General features: G+C 45.6%; 2 protein-coding genes across 2 annotated transcripts; one reads left to right on the top strand and one right to left on the bottom strand.

The window, feature by feature from the left end:
- Positions 1 to 2,171: 2,171 nt before the first annotated feature.
- Positions 2,172 to 8,185, top strand: LOC148163251 (binder of sperm protein homolog 2-like). Its single transcript, XM_088026948.1, has 3 exons — positions 2,172 to 2,229; positions 7,651 to 7,791; positions 8,034 to 8,185. The coding sequence occupies exons 1-3, from the start codon at positions 2,172 to 2,174 to the stop codon at positions 8,183 to 8,185; spliced, it is 351 nt and encodes a 116-aa protein (XP_087883074.1).
- A 2,620-nt stretch (positions 8,186 to 10,805) lies between these two features.
- On the bottom strand, positions 10,806 to 11,129 carry LOC114197200 (large ribosomal subunit protein eL42-like). The gene has a single exon (XM_028088159.1). The coding sequence runs from the start codon at positions 11,127 to 11,129 to the stop codon at positions 10,806 to 10,808; it is 324 nt and encodes a 107-aa protein (XP_027943960.1).
- Between the last annotated feature and the right edge of the window lie 2,736 nt (positions 11,130 to 13,865).

Below are 13,865 nucleotides of genomic sequence, written 5' to 3'. Positions count from 1 at the left end.
ACGATTCAGTTGAGTAAGAAAGGAATAATGGGTCCCCTCTGATGTCCATGGTGGCCCTTCCAGAGGGTAGGGTGTTCTGGGTCCCGCTCGGAGTGTCCTGGACATGCCTTTAGGGGGTGGGTCCAGGTGAATCTCCAGAAGGTGCCTCCCCAACACTGCATGTGTTTATCACTGCCTCTGTGACCTCATGAATATTCAGGAATATCACTTTCCATGATCTTTGGGAGAAGTGATCATTAGAACCAAGAACATTTTTCTAAATTTACCCGTAGGCATCTGGGTGGATCAGTAGGTTGAGCGGCTGACTCTTGATTTCTGCTCAGGTTGTGATCTTGGGGTCCTGGGATTAAGCCCCGAGTCGGACTCCACACTCAGTGGGGAGTCTGCTTCAGGATTCTCTCTCTCTTCCCCTCTACCCTTTCTCTCTCTCTCATAAATAAATCCTTTTTAAAAAGAAAAGAGGGGTGCCTGGGTGGCTCAGTTGATTAAGCGTCTGCCTTCGGCTCAGGTCATGATCCCAGGGTCCTGGGATCGAGCCCCGCATCGGGCTCCCTGCTCCGCGGGGAGCCTGCTTCTCCCTCTCCCACTCCGCCTGCTTGTGTTCCCTCTCTCGCTGTCTCTCTCTGTCAAATAAATAAATACAGTCTTTAAAAAAAAGAAAAGAAACACTTTAAAAATAAATAAAATTTACCCCCCAAAAGGGAGAAATAAATCAAAGCCAAAGGTGGTCTCTTCCCTGACAACAAAAACTCCAATATCTGCCGCAGACATTAGCTGATTTAAATAAGAGGTGTGGAGAACTGGTCTCACATTCTCACTGATTTTGTTTGTAGCATCCTAAATAATCGTGGTTATGGACTGGGAACAATGGTGTGATGGAAAATGATTAACTCAAAAAAAAAAAAAAAGAAAAGAAAGGAAGAGAAAGAATATTCGCTGGGCTCTCGAATGGAATATGTGTAGCCCCAACATTTCAGAGATTTGGAATACAGGCTCAGAAAGCAAAAGGAACTTTCCAGGGCCACTCAGCTGGCTGCCCGGAGTGAACCTGTGCTCTGCCACTTCTGCCTCAGTTTCCCCAGCTGTCAAGCCAGGGACACGATTCCCACCACATGAAGCTGTGTGAGACCCCTCCCAGCCTCGTGCCGGCCCTGTTGCTTATGTGGGACTAACAGGTGACCTCCCTATCTGCAGAGAGGCCAGAGGCCGCGTTAAGATCCATACATTTTAGCAAAATAGCAGAACTCAAGAAACAAAAGCCTATGTGGCAGGTGGGAGAAATGCAGCTTCTCTGGGCTCTGTGCTTTTATCAAAGTTTCTCCAGTTCCATTTTCTCATCTCTATTTGGAAAAGGCAGATGTGTTTCTAACCAGGAGCCAGTCCCCCAGTGTTTGCAAATGGGCGGTAAGTGAGGTAACTCTGGGATGATCTTAGCTCAGACCGATGCTGAAGGGTGAGGTTGGTCCCCTCCCTTCCCCACGGCCAGCTGTGGTGATGTCTGTTTCAGAACTGGGGTTAAGATCTGTCCTTCACGTGGGGCACCTGGGTGGCTCAGCCGTTATGCCTCTGACTCTTGATTTCGGCTCAGGTCAGGATCTCAGGGTTGTGAGATCGATCCCTGCATGGGGCTCCGCACTCAGTGCAGCATCTGCTTGAGATTCTCTCTCTCCCTCTGCTCGTCCCCCCACTCGTGTGTGCACTCTCTCTCTCTAAAATAAGTAAATAAATAAAATATTTAAAAAAAACAGTAATTAAGAGAGTAAATGGCACGAAATGGATATGGAAGGATCAAGCAAGCTACAGGGCAGGGGTTCCCAAACTTCAGCGAGCACTGGGGCACCTGGAGGGCTGGTTGCTATGCAGGTCCTGTCCCCAAAGTTCTAGCAGGTCTGGTGCGGGGAGAAAGGATTTGCATTTCTGACTCGTGTGCAGGTGAGGGGGTTGGAGCTAGTGCAGGGAGCCCACTCTCAGCATGCTGCTATAGTGCATTCCCAGGTGGATGTTCCTGATTCTTCTATGCACCCCGCGAGTTAGGGCACGGAGAACCTGCCGTGGAGTCAGTCCTGGTGCCCTGTGCAGTGAGAGAGCAGCTCTCGTGGGAGGGGCAGAAGCCTATAAACCAGAGGCAATGTCTGCTCCGGGGGCAGGCCGTCTGCAGGTAACTGGAGGTGATGAGAAGTCTAGTGAGCTGGCTGTCCTTGGCTGTCTGTGTGAGTGAGCTGAAAGCAGGTGGGTGAAGGAGGGGAGCTGGGGTCACGGCAGGAAGGGGAGACCTGGGGATGCAGCGGTTGTGGGTGAGCAGGGCAGGAAACAGATTCCCCCAACTGTCTCTGGGGTCTTTGACATACAGCATAACAGCTGGTGCACAATAGAGGGTGTGGAGGCTCCGCTTGTATCAAGTGTCTGAAATTGTCAGATTCCCAGAAACACAGGGCAGAGGGGCGAATGCCAAGGCTGGGGAGAAGGGAGCCGGGGGCTTGCTGTTTAGTAGGTGCAGGATGAGGGCGGTCTGCCTGCAGTGGGCAGGACTGTAATGTGGACTTGAACATGTGTTAAGAAGGTAGATCTAATGCAGAATGTTCTTACCACAATTAAAAAAAAAAACAGAAAGAAGAGAAAGAGGACATTTATTATATGCTATTTTGGAAAGTTCTCTTTCACGATTTCCCTTTTGTAACTTGGTTGCCGTTTGAACCGTATAAATTGCCTCCCCAGGAAACAAATTCAGTAGACAGGAAGTGATCTTTATCTCACGTCGCTGGGGTAAGGATTAAAGCAGAAACGGTAGGCAAAACCCCTGGAACAGTCCTGCCCTGCATGCACGCACGAGCGGTCCGCGTTAGTTTCCCCGCTCTCCGGAGCCAGGGAGACCGCGCATGCGCCGGGTACCAAGGGCAGTCCACGTCGAGGGTGCTGGAACCGGCTCCGTGGTTTGGGCTCCAGGTGGGAGGTTTGGGGGCCTGGGTCAGAGAAGCCGGAGTTGATTCCATTGAGTGCTCCCAGGGAGCAGGGGTGATTCTGTGCCTGGGTGTCCACAAACCCTCTCTGAGGGGAAGGCAGACCAGAAGGAGGAGGAAGGTAGTCAGTCGGTCAAGAAGCAGCCGCCACCCATTTCAGCCCAGGGACGGGTGTGGTTGGTAATCTGTGGCACAGGGAGCAGTAGGGGCCAGGCTTTTGGATGTCGGGCAGCTTTGTTTTTCCCTTTCTCAAAACCCAGTGGGCGCACTGTAGGTCCTCAGTCAGTATCCATGCTGGTGTTTCTCCAGCATCATTAGCTGGAGGAGGACCTGGAGGACCAGGTGGGAGGGGTCAAAACCATTTCTCAAATGGTAAAAATAGTCATATTTGGCCGGAGGCGTGATGTGCTAATGACCTAAAGCACGGGGACAGAAGATCTGTAAGGATTTGGTCGTATTCTGCCATATCAATAGATGGGAATGGCCAAGGACCATTTCTGGGGGCACCGGGGTCTGAAAGAAATAGCCAGTACCCTGGAACCAGACCAAGGTGGACATGAACCCGGGCTGCACCCATTTTTGACTGTGGACAATGTTTGGGTGAAAGTCTCTCTCTGCTCTTTCATCTGTAAAATGAGAAGGCTGTGGGGATTACAGACAGCAGAGATGAGAGGTGGGCGAACATTAGCCATTGTGTTGGCAAAGCCAAGAGCACTGTGACAGACAAAGCAGAAAACTCACCCAGTGGCAGCTGGAGTTTGTAATGAAATGTCAGCACCTGTGGTTTTATGCTAAAAGTATCCTAACTCACCACCAGGACACAGAGGGGGCTCAGCTTTGTGGCAGCTCCTAGAAGGGTTTCAGGGACAGAAAGAGCACCCCCCAGAGGCAGGATCATTTTAGAGGCTCAGTTTCTGGAGCGTGAGTACCTGAACTGTTTAGTTTTGTGGCTTTGAAAGTGATTTCCCTCTGTACACCTCCATTTGTGTATCTACAAAATAGAGGTCATTATTAATACGTAACTGATAAATATATAATAATCCCAATCTTACAGGGGCAAGCATCAGTGTCAATGAGATAATTGGCATAAGGTGCTAAATACAAAGGCGGGCACCTAAAAAACCACCCCAATGACCATTTATTTAACCATGCCTTCAAAATTGTTGACATGTTTTTAGCTTCTTTCTGAAGAGCAGGGCTGCAATCCCCTAACATGGATGCCAGACACACCACACAGTAGCTCCTGAGTTAGAGTCTCATTTGAACCTACAAATTAGCATTGTTGTATCAGAGACAAAGTGAGACTCATGGATTAAGTCACTTGCGCAGGGAAGTGACAATTCCAAGATAGTATCAATATCATGTTCAGAACACAGCCTCTGAAGCCAGACTTCTTGACTTTGGACCTGGTTCCCACCAGTTGGTGGTCACCTGACTCTCTCTGTTCCTGTTTTCTCAACTGTAAACTTTTGGGGGAATGGGGAGAAAGAGAGAGCTCTAAATTAGAACCTCTCCTAAGGCTGTTTTGAAGGTCAACTGAGGAGAGTAGCTGGAACATAGCAACAGCGCATTAGACATTGTCAATGTTATTGGGTAACAAGCCTTCATATTTCCCTTCTAGTCTTTAGCAAGGCCTAACCTGGCTTTTATGGTCTAACCTTACTCCCTAGAACAGGCTCAGGGATGATACAAGAGCAAAATTTTCCAAGAAGTGAAAACACAACAGAACAAAATCACCACTGAGGCTACACTGAACAAACAGGTTGTTTTCCTGAAATGTTGATGTGGGCAAAAGCTACAACGTTCCCTCCAATCTTCAGACTTGTGGAATTTCAACCAATGGGTAGAAGTTGGGTGACACTAGATTTACTCGAACTTACTCCGAGAAAGACCTTGAGTCTTTAACACCTGAGTTAAGTTAATGGGCCTTTCTTGGGTAGATATGAGACAGCCCGCCCCCATGGGAAGTGACCACAAGTCATCTAGAATGTGATAGCATGGGTTTTTCTGCAACACGAAGGCAGTTGGCTACATGTACTTCAAGGTATTTTAATAGTCATTAGTCAGGCACCTGGGTGGCCCAGTGGGCTAAGTGACTGCCTTTGGCTCAGGTCATGATCCTGGAGTCCCAGGATTGAGTCCTGCATTAGGCTCCCCGCTCAGCAGGGAGTCTGCTTCTCCCTCTGACCCTCCCCACTCTCTTACTCTCTCTCAAATAAATAATAATAATATAAAAAATAAAATCCTTTATAGTCTTTAGTCTAGGAATGGAGTATTTTAGGAGGTGGTCTAAATTTTACCCATTTTTTTTTCTCTTTCAGAATTGATTACCCATTTACACCCTCCGGTCCTAGGTAAGGAGACATCTCTCTATTCGTTAGCATCTCAAATGTTAGCCACACCGATATCATGTTCTTGAAACTCCTTGCACTTTCCACCATTTTGCTTTCTTTTGCTATTCTTCTGGCACTAAAGGCCCTCCCTAGTCATGACAGCCAACTCACATATTGATAAAATTCACCCATTTCAAGTGTACCATTCAATGATTTTTAGTAAATTTACAGAAGAGTATAAACATCACCACAATCCAGTTCTAGAACATGTCCGTCACCCCAAGAAGAGCCCTTGTATCCATTTGCCATCACCCCCCCATCCCCATCCTCAGGCACAAGCACCATGAGTCTCCTTTCCATCTCTATAGATTGGTCTTTTCTGGACATTTCATATAAATGGAATCCTACATGTGATCTTTTGTATCTGCTTTTTAAGTTAGAAAGTTAATCATGGAACTCTTACGTGCTCACCATAGATAACGTTGCCTCAGTGTCTCAGTTCTTGGAAGAAGTGGACCATTTCCACGTGTGGATGACTGGTTTTAACCTACGCACTCATGAAATCGGGGGTTTCGAGAGAAACGGAGATGTGGGAACACTTTGTCGGGTAGTCAAGCCAGTGAAAGGGAAACTTGAGTCCCAAAATGTTGGTTGGTTTCTTAACTGCTTCAATTACCAATCACTTGTTTAGGGGTTGAACCAACGTAGCCTGGAGTATGTACTGGAAAATGTGGCCCTTCAGCCCTCTTGGCTTTGGAGTCAGAAGAAAGCTATTTTCAGGGTAGTCGGCAGACAGCAGGGTGTCTATGCGTAGGGATCACATGCTGAGGACCAAAGCTGACCTTAGCAAGAGCCTCATGACAGTTCCCTGGACTGATGTGAGGATATCATTAAATGCATTAGTACTCGTAAACTATGTGTAATATGTCTGGCAGAGAGTAAGCTATATTATATAAATACATAATAATAACTAATTAATAATAAACATAACAATAACTAATGCTATACACATTGTTAAATAATTTAAAATATTAAATAATAAACATCAAAATAACAAATAACATGGTTAAATAACATAATAAGGTTGGAAACATAATTGTTAATAAATATTATTAAATAATAAATATAAATAACACATATCAATAAATAATAATTGTTAAATGATAACAATACATTAATCTTATGTCAAAATTACTTCAGGCTTATGAAGGGCCAACCAATATTCATTCATTAAGTCTCTATTGTGTGCCAGTCCCTATCGCTTGATATCATGGGTCTAGCTTTGAACAAGATACATGGGGTCACTTCTGACAAATGAGAAAGACCCTGAACAAGTCATTATGCATTAAATAATTATAAGGAGGGTGCCTGGGTGGCTCAGTTGGTTGGGCGACTGCCTTCGGCTCAGGTCATGATCCTGGGGTCCCGGGATCGAGTCCCGCATCGGGCTCCCTGCTCAGCAGGGAGTCTGCTTCTCCCTCTGACCTTCCTCCATCTCATGCTCTCTGTCTACCATTCTCTCTCTCAATAAATAAATAAAAATCTTTAAAAAAAATAAAAAATAATAATAATTATAAGGAATGGGAACCTGTACGAAAGTGCAATACAAGTGGATCTAGCATAGTTTGGATGTTCCAGAAAGTTCCATAGAGATTCACATCTAGGCTGAACCTAAGAGGGTAAAGAGGCAAAGGGTGTGTAGTGTTCCTGCCAAGCAGAGAAAATCATGTCAAAATCCCCAAGGCAAGAAAGATGGTGGCACACGCAGGACACCTAACAAAGTGTGAGCAGAGAAAACACAGGAAGGGTGATCCAAGGTGAGGCCTGAAGTCTAAGATCAAGCAGAATATCATAAGCCATTTCAATGCTACTTCTGATCCTAAGAGCAGGGGGGTATTAATAGGTTGGCGTCAGGGGCAGGCTGGTCTTTGAGAATGAACATTCTCCCTGCAGTGTGGAGAACTGATGGGACAAACAGGTTGGAGGCATCCAGAAATAAGTTATTGTCATAGTCAAGGCAAGGTGCGATGCTAGGTAGTGATAAAAGTGCAGAGATAGGTGGATAGCTTTGAGAGATACTCAGGAGCCAACTCTGGCAAGCTACCAGATTACTTTTCTAGGAGAGAGGGAGAAATGAGACTAGGAGAAAGACTCAAGAATTTTGGCTTAGGAGGTGATGTGTGGGCCCTCTGGTCACGTGTATTTTGTGCCACACACAGGGAAGACAATTAGCGAGACCAACCACATTTGGACGCGGGGCAGTGGGTGGGCAAGCATGGTGCAGATAATTGGGGCAGGTGTTAGAAAGTCAATTCCCTTTGCAAGCTTGCCCCACACCCAGCGTGTTTCCTCTTTTCCAGAGTTTGTTAACAGTACCTGCGTCTTTCCGTTTCTGTATGGTGACACCATCTACTACAACTGCATCTCCATCCACAGCGATTATGATTGGTGTTCACTCGACAAGAAATTCCAAGGCAGATGGCGATACTGTACCGGGCAAGGTGAGCATCACTATGAGGGGCTGTCTTGGATGCCAAGGATCCGAGAAGCGACTGATAGTAGCTGGCTAAGTGACTTTGGTGTTGGATATACCTAAGTCCGAATCCTGACTGTTCTCCATGTGTTGACCACTTTGAAAAGAGTTGGGTGTGGTAGACAAAGCATGTGTGGTGAGTTTAGTGATGGTTGATCCTAAAACGTGCCATGTTCATATTTCCCCTTCTGCTCCTTCCTTTCTCTGCAGATCCCCCCAAGTGTACCTTCCCCTTCTTCTACGGAAGAAAACTCTTTCACAAATGCACCAAGGAGGGCTATGTTTTGAATCGGAGTTGGTGCTCACTGACAAAAAATTATAACCAAGATGGAAAATGGAAGCAATGCTCTCCTCATGAGTAAGTTGGCTGGGGAAGAAGGGTGTGTGGGTGTGTGTGGGTGTGTGTGTGTGTGTGTGTGTGTGTGTGTGTGTGTGTGTGTTGCGGGGGTCTCTTAAAGTGGGGAACCTTCTAGGTTAATGGAAAGGGAAGCTTGAGGTCTACATTACCCAGTGATGGATTAGATTGGGGGTCAGCAAATGTTTCCTGAAAAGGGCCCATTCATAAGTATTTTAGGCACATAGGTCTTATGGTCTCTCACACACTCAACTCTGCCCAGTAGCACAAAAGTAGCCACAGGCAATAAAAAACAAATGAACATGGCTGTATTCCAATAAAACTTAACTTATAGACCCTGAAGTTTGAATCTCATATAATTTTCAGGTGTCACAAAGTATCAATCACCTTTTGACTTTTATTTTCAGTTAGCCACTTAAAAATAAGAAAACCAATAGCTCAAGGGTCATAAAAACAGATGGCAGGTTGGATTTGGCCTCTGAGCTCTATCTTGCTGGCCCCTGGGTTGAATGATCTGTCCTTGACCCCATGAGGATGAAGAAATGAGGTCAGTTTCCACTGAAAAGAAGATGCGGGAAGAAGAGCCTGGTCAACAGACCATGGAGAGCTCACTCATCTCCGTGCTCTTGAATTACAGTGAGGATTTTATTGAGTGTACAATAGTGTCTCAGTCAGCCTTCATGATGACCTTGGGGAATGATTACAGGTGTCATTATGCCCACAGAGAAATGAGGAAACAAGGCGCAAAGGGATAGGTTATACCCAAACTCAGTGTTAAATCCCATCATCTTTATGAGGTTTTGTGCAGAGAGCACTTACTAACTGGTCCCATTAAATGAGCCCCTATGATAGGCTCAGTTATTAGATTTCCACTCATTACCTCTTTCCCCACCAAAATCGCCTTTTTATGGATGTGGAAACAGACATCGAGAATATGCCCATCGAGATCATGACCTGAGCTGAAGGCAGATGCTTAACTGACTGAGCCACCCAGGCACCCCTGACTTTTATTTTTTTAAATACTGATTTTGATTTACACAAGTGACTCATGAACAGATGCTCACTTAAACATTGAGGCAGCACGTGAATATGGGGAGTAAAACATCACCCCTCTCTGTCCCGCTCATATTGCCTCTTTGCTTCCTACTCTCTTCCATGGCGGGAAATCCAACCAGCTGCTCAGGATGTGTTCTTCCGGGTTTATTCCATGCATTTACACAAAGATAACAATTTTAAGGTCCTTTAAAACATGAATGAATAATACTATCCCTTTTGTTCTGTGACTTGATCTTCATTTAAATATACACATTATGGCGATTTTTCCACCTGAATTCATAAACCTACCTCACTTTTCTTCATGCTTTCACCAAATTCAAAATACAGATATACTATTCTATGAAAGTATAACCTGCTTGTCTTTATTGGGTACTTTCTACATTGATGTTTAAGTGAGTGTGTGAGGGTTGGCTTTTTACAATTTATTATTAGAATAACTGAGTGGAATCACTGGGTCAAAGGGTATGTGCATCTCAAGTGTGGGTGTGACATTTTAGGTTATTCCAAATTATCCTCGTCAGCATTATTGGCCTGCCTATTTATAACTTTCTAAACACTGAAAATTACCAATTTAGTAAATTTGTTCAAATAAGAGACTATGTAACTTGTGTTAAATAACCAATAAATTAAAATGATCAATAGTGGTGTATTAAATTTGAGAGTGAGAGAGAAAGCCTTAAACCTTCCTATGGCCACTGATCAATGCACCTGTCGTTCTCCTGCTCTACTTACTCATGCTAGTTAGTTCTGAGGGGTAGACCAGATCTCCCGTTGGAGAGGCAACTGATCATCCTGTCTTGGAGGGTGACAGACTGTGATACTATCCTAATCTCTGTTTTTCTTCCACAGTCTTTAAATAAGTCTTGGTGTCCTTGAAGAGACAGAATTTGTAGGATTCATCAGCCACCTCTCAGAATATATCGTTTCCCTGATTATTGTGACAATAAAGATTTAGCGTCTCTTCCCTGTGGATGACTCCTTTCGTTGAAAAAAGGCACGGCCAATGCTTAATGGTAATCATTGCAAGGCTGACCGCGCTAGGGCGGGGAACCAGTAGGACATTTGTGGGGAGGAGCTTGCATTCAAATCAAGATCCTGGTGAATTGCTAACTGTATAAACTTTGGTGAGTTAAGTAAGTTCTCAGAGACTCAAGCTTTCCCTCATGCAATTTTTAAATGAAAGTATAATACACACTTTTAATTTTTTTGAGGTAAAATGTATGACATAGAATTACCCATTGTAATGTGAACAATTCATTGGCATCTTGTATAGTTGTGATGCTGCGCAACCACCACTTCTATCTAGATCTAAAACATGTTCATCACCGTGGAAGAAAACCCCATACCCATTAAGCAGACAGTTCCCCCTCGCCCCTCCTCCAGCCCCTGGCCACCACTCATCTTCTGTCTGTTGCTATGGATTGGCCCATTCCAGATGTTTCATATAAGTGGAATCCTACAATACGTGACCTTTTGTGTCTGGCTTCCTTCACTGAGAGTAATTTTTTTGTTTTTGAAGTGAACATAACCTCAAGATTTTATTGTCTTCATAATATAACAAAATATGAAGCTTAGAACTGGATCACTTGGCCCTTTCTCTTCTTAGCTCCTCCCAGTTCAAAATGCTTGCATCTCTTAATAGCCAGCATTCTCTTAAATCTGCAATTGGGCTCAACACGTTCAAGCCTCAACACAATCTTCTTTGTAGATTTAGCCTTTTTTCGGAAAATCGGCTTAGTCTGCCCACCATAGTCACTCTGCTTCCATAACGTCATAACGCCACTTTCCCTGGCATAAAGAGAATCTTTGCCTTTCTTGTATTGTGTCACTTTGTGGGGTAGGTGCTTGCCACACTTCTTGCAGAAAAGTCCGGCGGGTTTAGGAACATTCACCATGTTTGCGAGAGAGCTACCGGCACAGAATGCTAGAATGATGTTTTTGAGGTTCATCCACTTTGTAGCACATGTATCAATACTTCATTTCTTTTTTATGGCCAAGTACTAGTCCATTCCATGGATATACCACACTTCACTTAGCCATTAATATGTATATTTTATAAAGACATAGGTGATGTATGTAGAGACGAATTTTCACAAACTAAACAGTCCATGTAACTGACAACCAGACTAAGAAACAGATCATTTCTGGGGCGCCTGGGTGCCTCAGCTGGTTAAGCGTCTGCCTTGGGCTCAGGTCATGATCCTGGGGTCCTGGAATCGAGTCCCGCATTGGGATCCTTGCTCAGCGCGGAGCCTGCTTCTCCTCCCTCTGCCGCTCCCCCTGCTTGTGCTCTCTCTCTCTCTCTCTCTCTCTCTTTCTGACAAATAAAATATTTTTCAAAATAATAAAAATAAATAAAACCACACTGAGACACTGGGTGAGTTCTATAACAAAACACCCAAGACAGGGTGGCTTATAAACAACAGAACAACAGAAGTTTATTTCTCACAGTGCAGGAGGCTGGAGGTCTGAGATCAAGGCACCAGCATGATCCGGTGAGGGCCCTCTTTTGGGGGAGGGGAGAGGGGTAGACTTCTGCTTGTCTCTGAACAGGGCAGAAGAGGGGGAGCTAGCTCTCCGGGTCCTCTCTTATAAGAGCCCACTCCTAATCAATCCATCCACCCCTCTGACTTAATCACCTCCCAAAGGCCACCCACCTCCTAATACCATCACTGTGGGCATTAGGTTTTCTAGATAAAAATTTGAAAGGGGCACAAACTTCAAGCCATAACACCAGCCAGCAGAAATGCAAAATGGAAAGCAAGCAGCCTCTTACCAAGTTGCCTGCTCGCCGTCAGATCAGTGTCATATTCTGTGTCTGGCTCCCTTGACCATCATCACATTCCTGAGATTCGAGCTCACCTAACAGTTATTTCACTGGGCGAATACACCGAAACTTATTTTATCCGTTTTACTCCTGACGGGCATTTGAGAAGTTGCTAGCTTGGGTTTATAATCCTTAATGCACCTTCGACTGTATCTTTCTGTACGTGTCTTGGTGTACCCCATTTCTGACGGGTATACACCAAGGACTGGGAGCATCTCTCCCATCCAGCCCAAGGTCCAGGCTCAGAAGAGCGGTGTGTGGGTGACCCCTGGTGGCCTCAGGCTGTTACAACAGGTATGTGCACACCCCGTTTCTCTGCCCCCCCCCCCGGGGTGGCCCTGAATGAACCCCATCTTTGATCTGACCTGTGTCTCTAGGCACGTTGTTTACTGTAACAACAATATTAAAGGTACACTAGTTTAGAGGTATTTCCTGTTAGGCACTTATTTAGAGGAATTTCAAGTAAAGAGTAAAAAAAATGGTGTTCTTTTTTTTTTTTTACAAGCAAAGTCACTAGTGGATACTGTGTTCGTTTACTATAAAAAACAACTACCTTTAAAAACCTGTATTTTTGTGGCACTTGATTTTTTTTAGATGGATTTTAGCAAAAGGGATAATCAGATACAGCAATTCTGAATTTTCTTTTAGTAAAGTGAAGTCTGGTATGGTCTTAATAATGACAGCAATATTCAACTCCCTGAGTCCATCTACTCCTCAACAGAGATTTGGATTTTTTTTGAGAGAGAAAGGGAGAGAGAGAGCATGAGCCGGGGAGAGAGGCAGAAGAGGGAGAAGCAGATCCCTGCTGAGCAGGAAGCCTGACTCCGGGCTCCATCCCAGGACCCTGGGATCATGACCTGAGCGGAAGGAAGATGCTTAACCATCTGAGCCACCCAGGCGCCCTCCTCAGCAGAGATTTGACTGAGAACAGATCTCAAGCTTTGCACATTAGACTCCCGGTGCCCGGGTCCTACCCTAGAGACATTGCTTAATTGGCCGGGACTATGGGAATATTAAAACCCCCAGTGGGTGGCAAAGTTTGAGACACATGATTTAGAACAGTGGTTCTCAAATGGTAGTACCCAGCCCAGCAGCGTGAGCATCACGTGGGAACTGAGAAATACAGAGTCTCAGGCCCCACCTGCATGTACTGGAGCCAAACCAGGGATCTGGACTGAAAGGGGGTGTCTAACTGGAGCAGCCTCCCTGAGATGAGTGCCCTGCAGGGACCTGAGAGACTCTGGCAGACCTGGAGCTGGAGGGAGCTAGGTTCCTCGGCAGGTTGGATAGAGGGCTCCCGTGAGCAGGTGCCAGATTAATCCAGGTGAGGTATCGAATGTCCCACCTTCCTTCTGGCCAGGTGGAGGAGCCAGCACCCCTGGGTCTCCGGCGGATGATTGTGTCCAACTCATACAGTGCTCCATCATCTGCACCAGAGGAGACTCAGAGACTCAGTTTGTTGCTCCTAGGAGATGGGTTACCTCTTCTATTTTCTCCAAGAAGTTGAGACTAGAAACTGTGATCATTCCTCCAGCCACCTGGACAGTGGCTATGTTCTTTGCATCCTTGCCACACTTTCTTCCTCCAGGATATGGAACATCTTGTGTCCCTGGGGCCAAATCTATCCCATGCCATTCCCTGGATATCTCAAAATGGGTTTCCTCTGCGCCTGCTGATTCAGAGAGCCCGTCTGTCCCTTCTGGCAAATGGCCCCTCACTTCCAGGCCCACCAGGGTTTCTGCTTGACTTCCTTCTCCCCTCTCCCCACTCCCCACCAGGTAAACACACTTCTCCCCACACCACC

This window comes from Eumetopias jubatus, unplaced genomic scaffold (genome assembly GCF_037043125.1).
Source record: "Eumetopias jubatus isolate StellerSeaLion01/CBP00866 unplaced genomic scaffold, mEumJub1_p1.0 scaffold_10, whole genome shotgun sequence".
Taxonomy (NCBI): Eukaryota; Metazoa; Chordata; class Mammalia; order Carnivora; family Otariidae; genus Eumetopias; species Eumetopias jubatus.
Note: the sequence above shows the minus strand (reverse complement) of the source record. Positions and strands in the feature narration are given on the sequence as shown.

What these genes read in the sequence shown, in the direction of transcription:
- LOC148163251 (XM_088026948.1), top strand. Translation starts at nt 2,172, where the DNA reads ATGAGAAGTCTAGTGAGCTGGCTGTCCTTGGCTGTCTGTGTGAGTGAG. An exon ending in TGTGAGTGAGCTGAAAGCAG is followed by an intron (nt 2,230 to 7,650) that starts GTGGGTGAAGGA and finishes CCTCTTTTCCAG; the next exon opens with AGTTTGTTAACAGTACCTGC. An exon ending in GCGATACTGTACCGGGCAAG is followed by an intron (nt 7,792 to 8,033) that starts GTGAGCATCACT and finishes CTTTCTCTGCAG; the next exon opens with ATCCCCCCAAGTGTACCTTC.
- LOC114197200 (XM_028088159.1), bottom strand. Translation starts at nt 11,129, where the DNA reads ATGGTGAATGTTCCTAAACCCGCCGGACTTTTCTGCAAGAAGTGTGGC.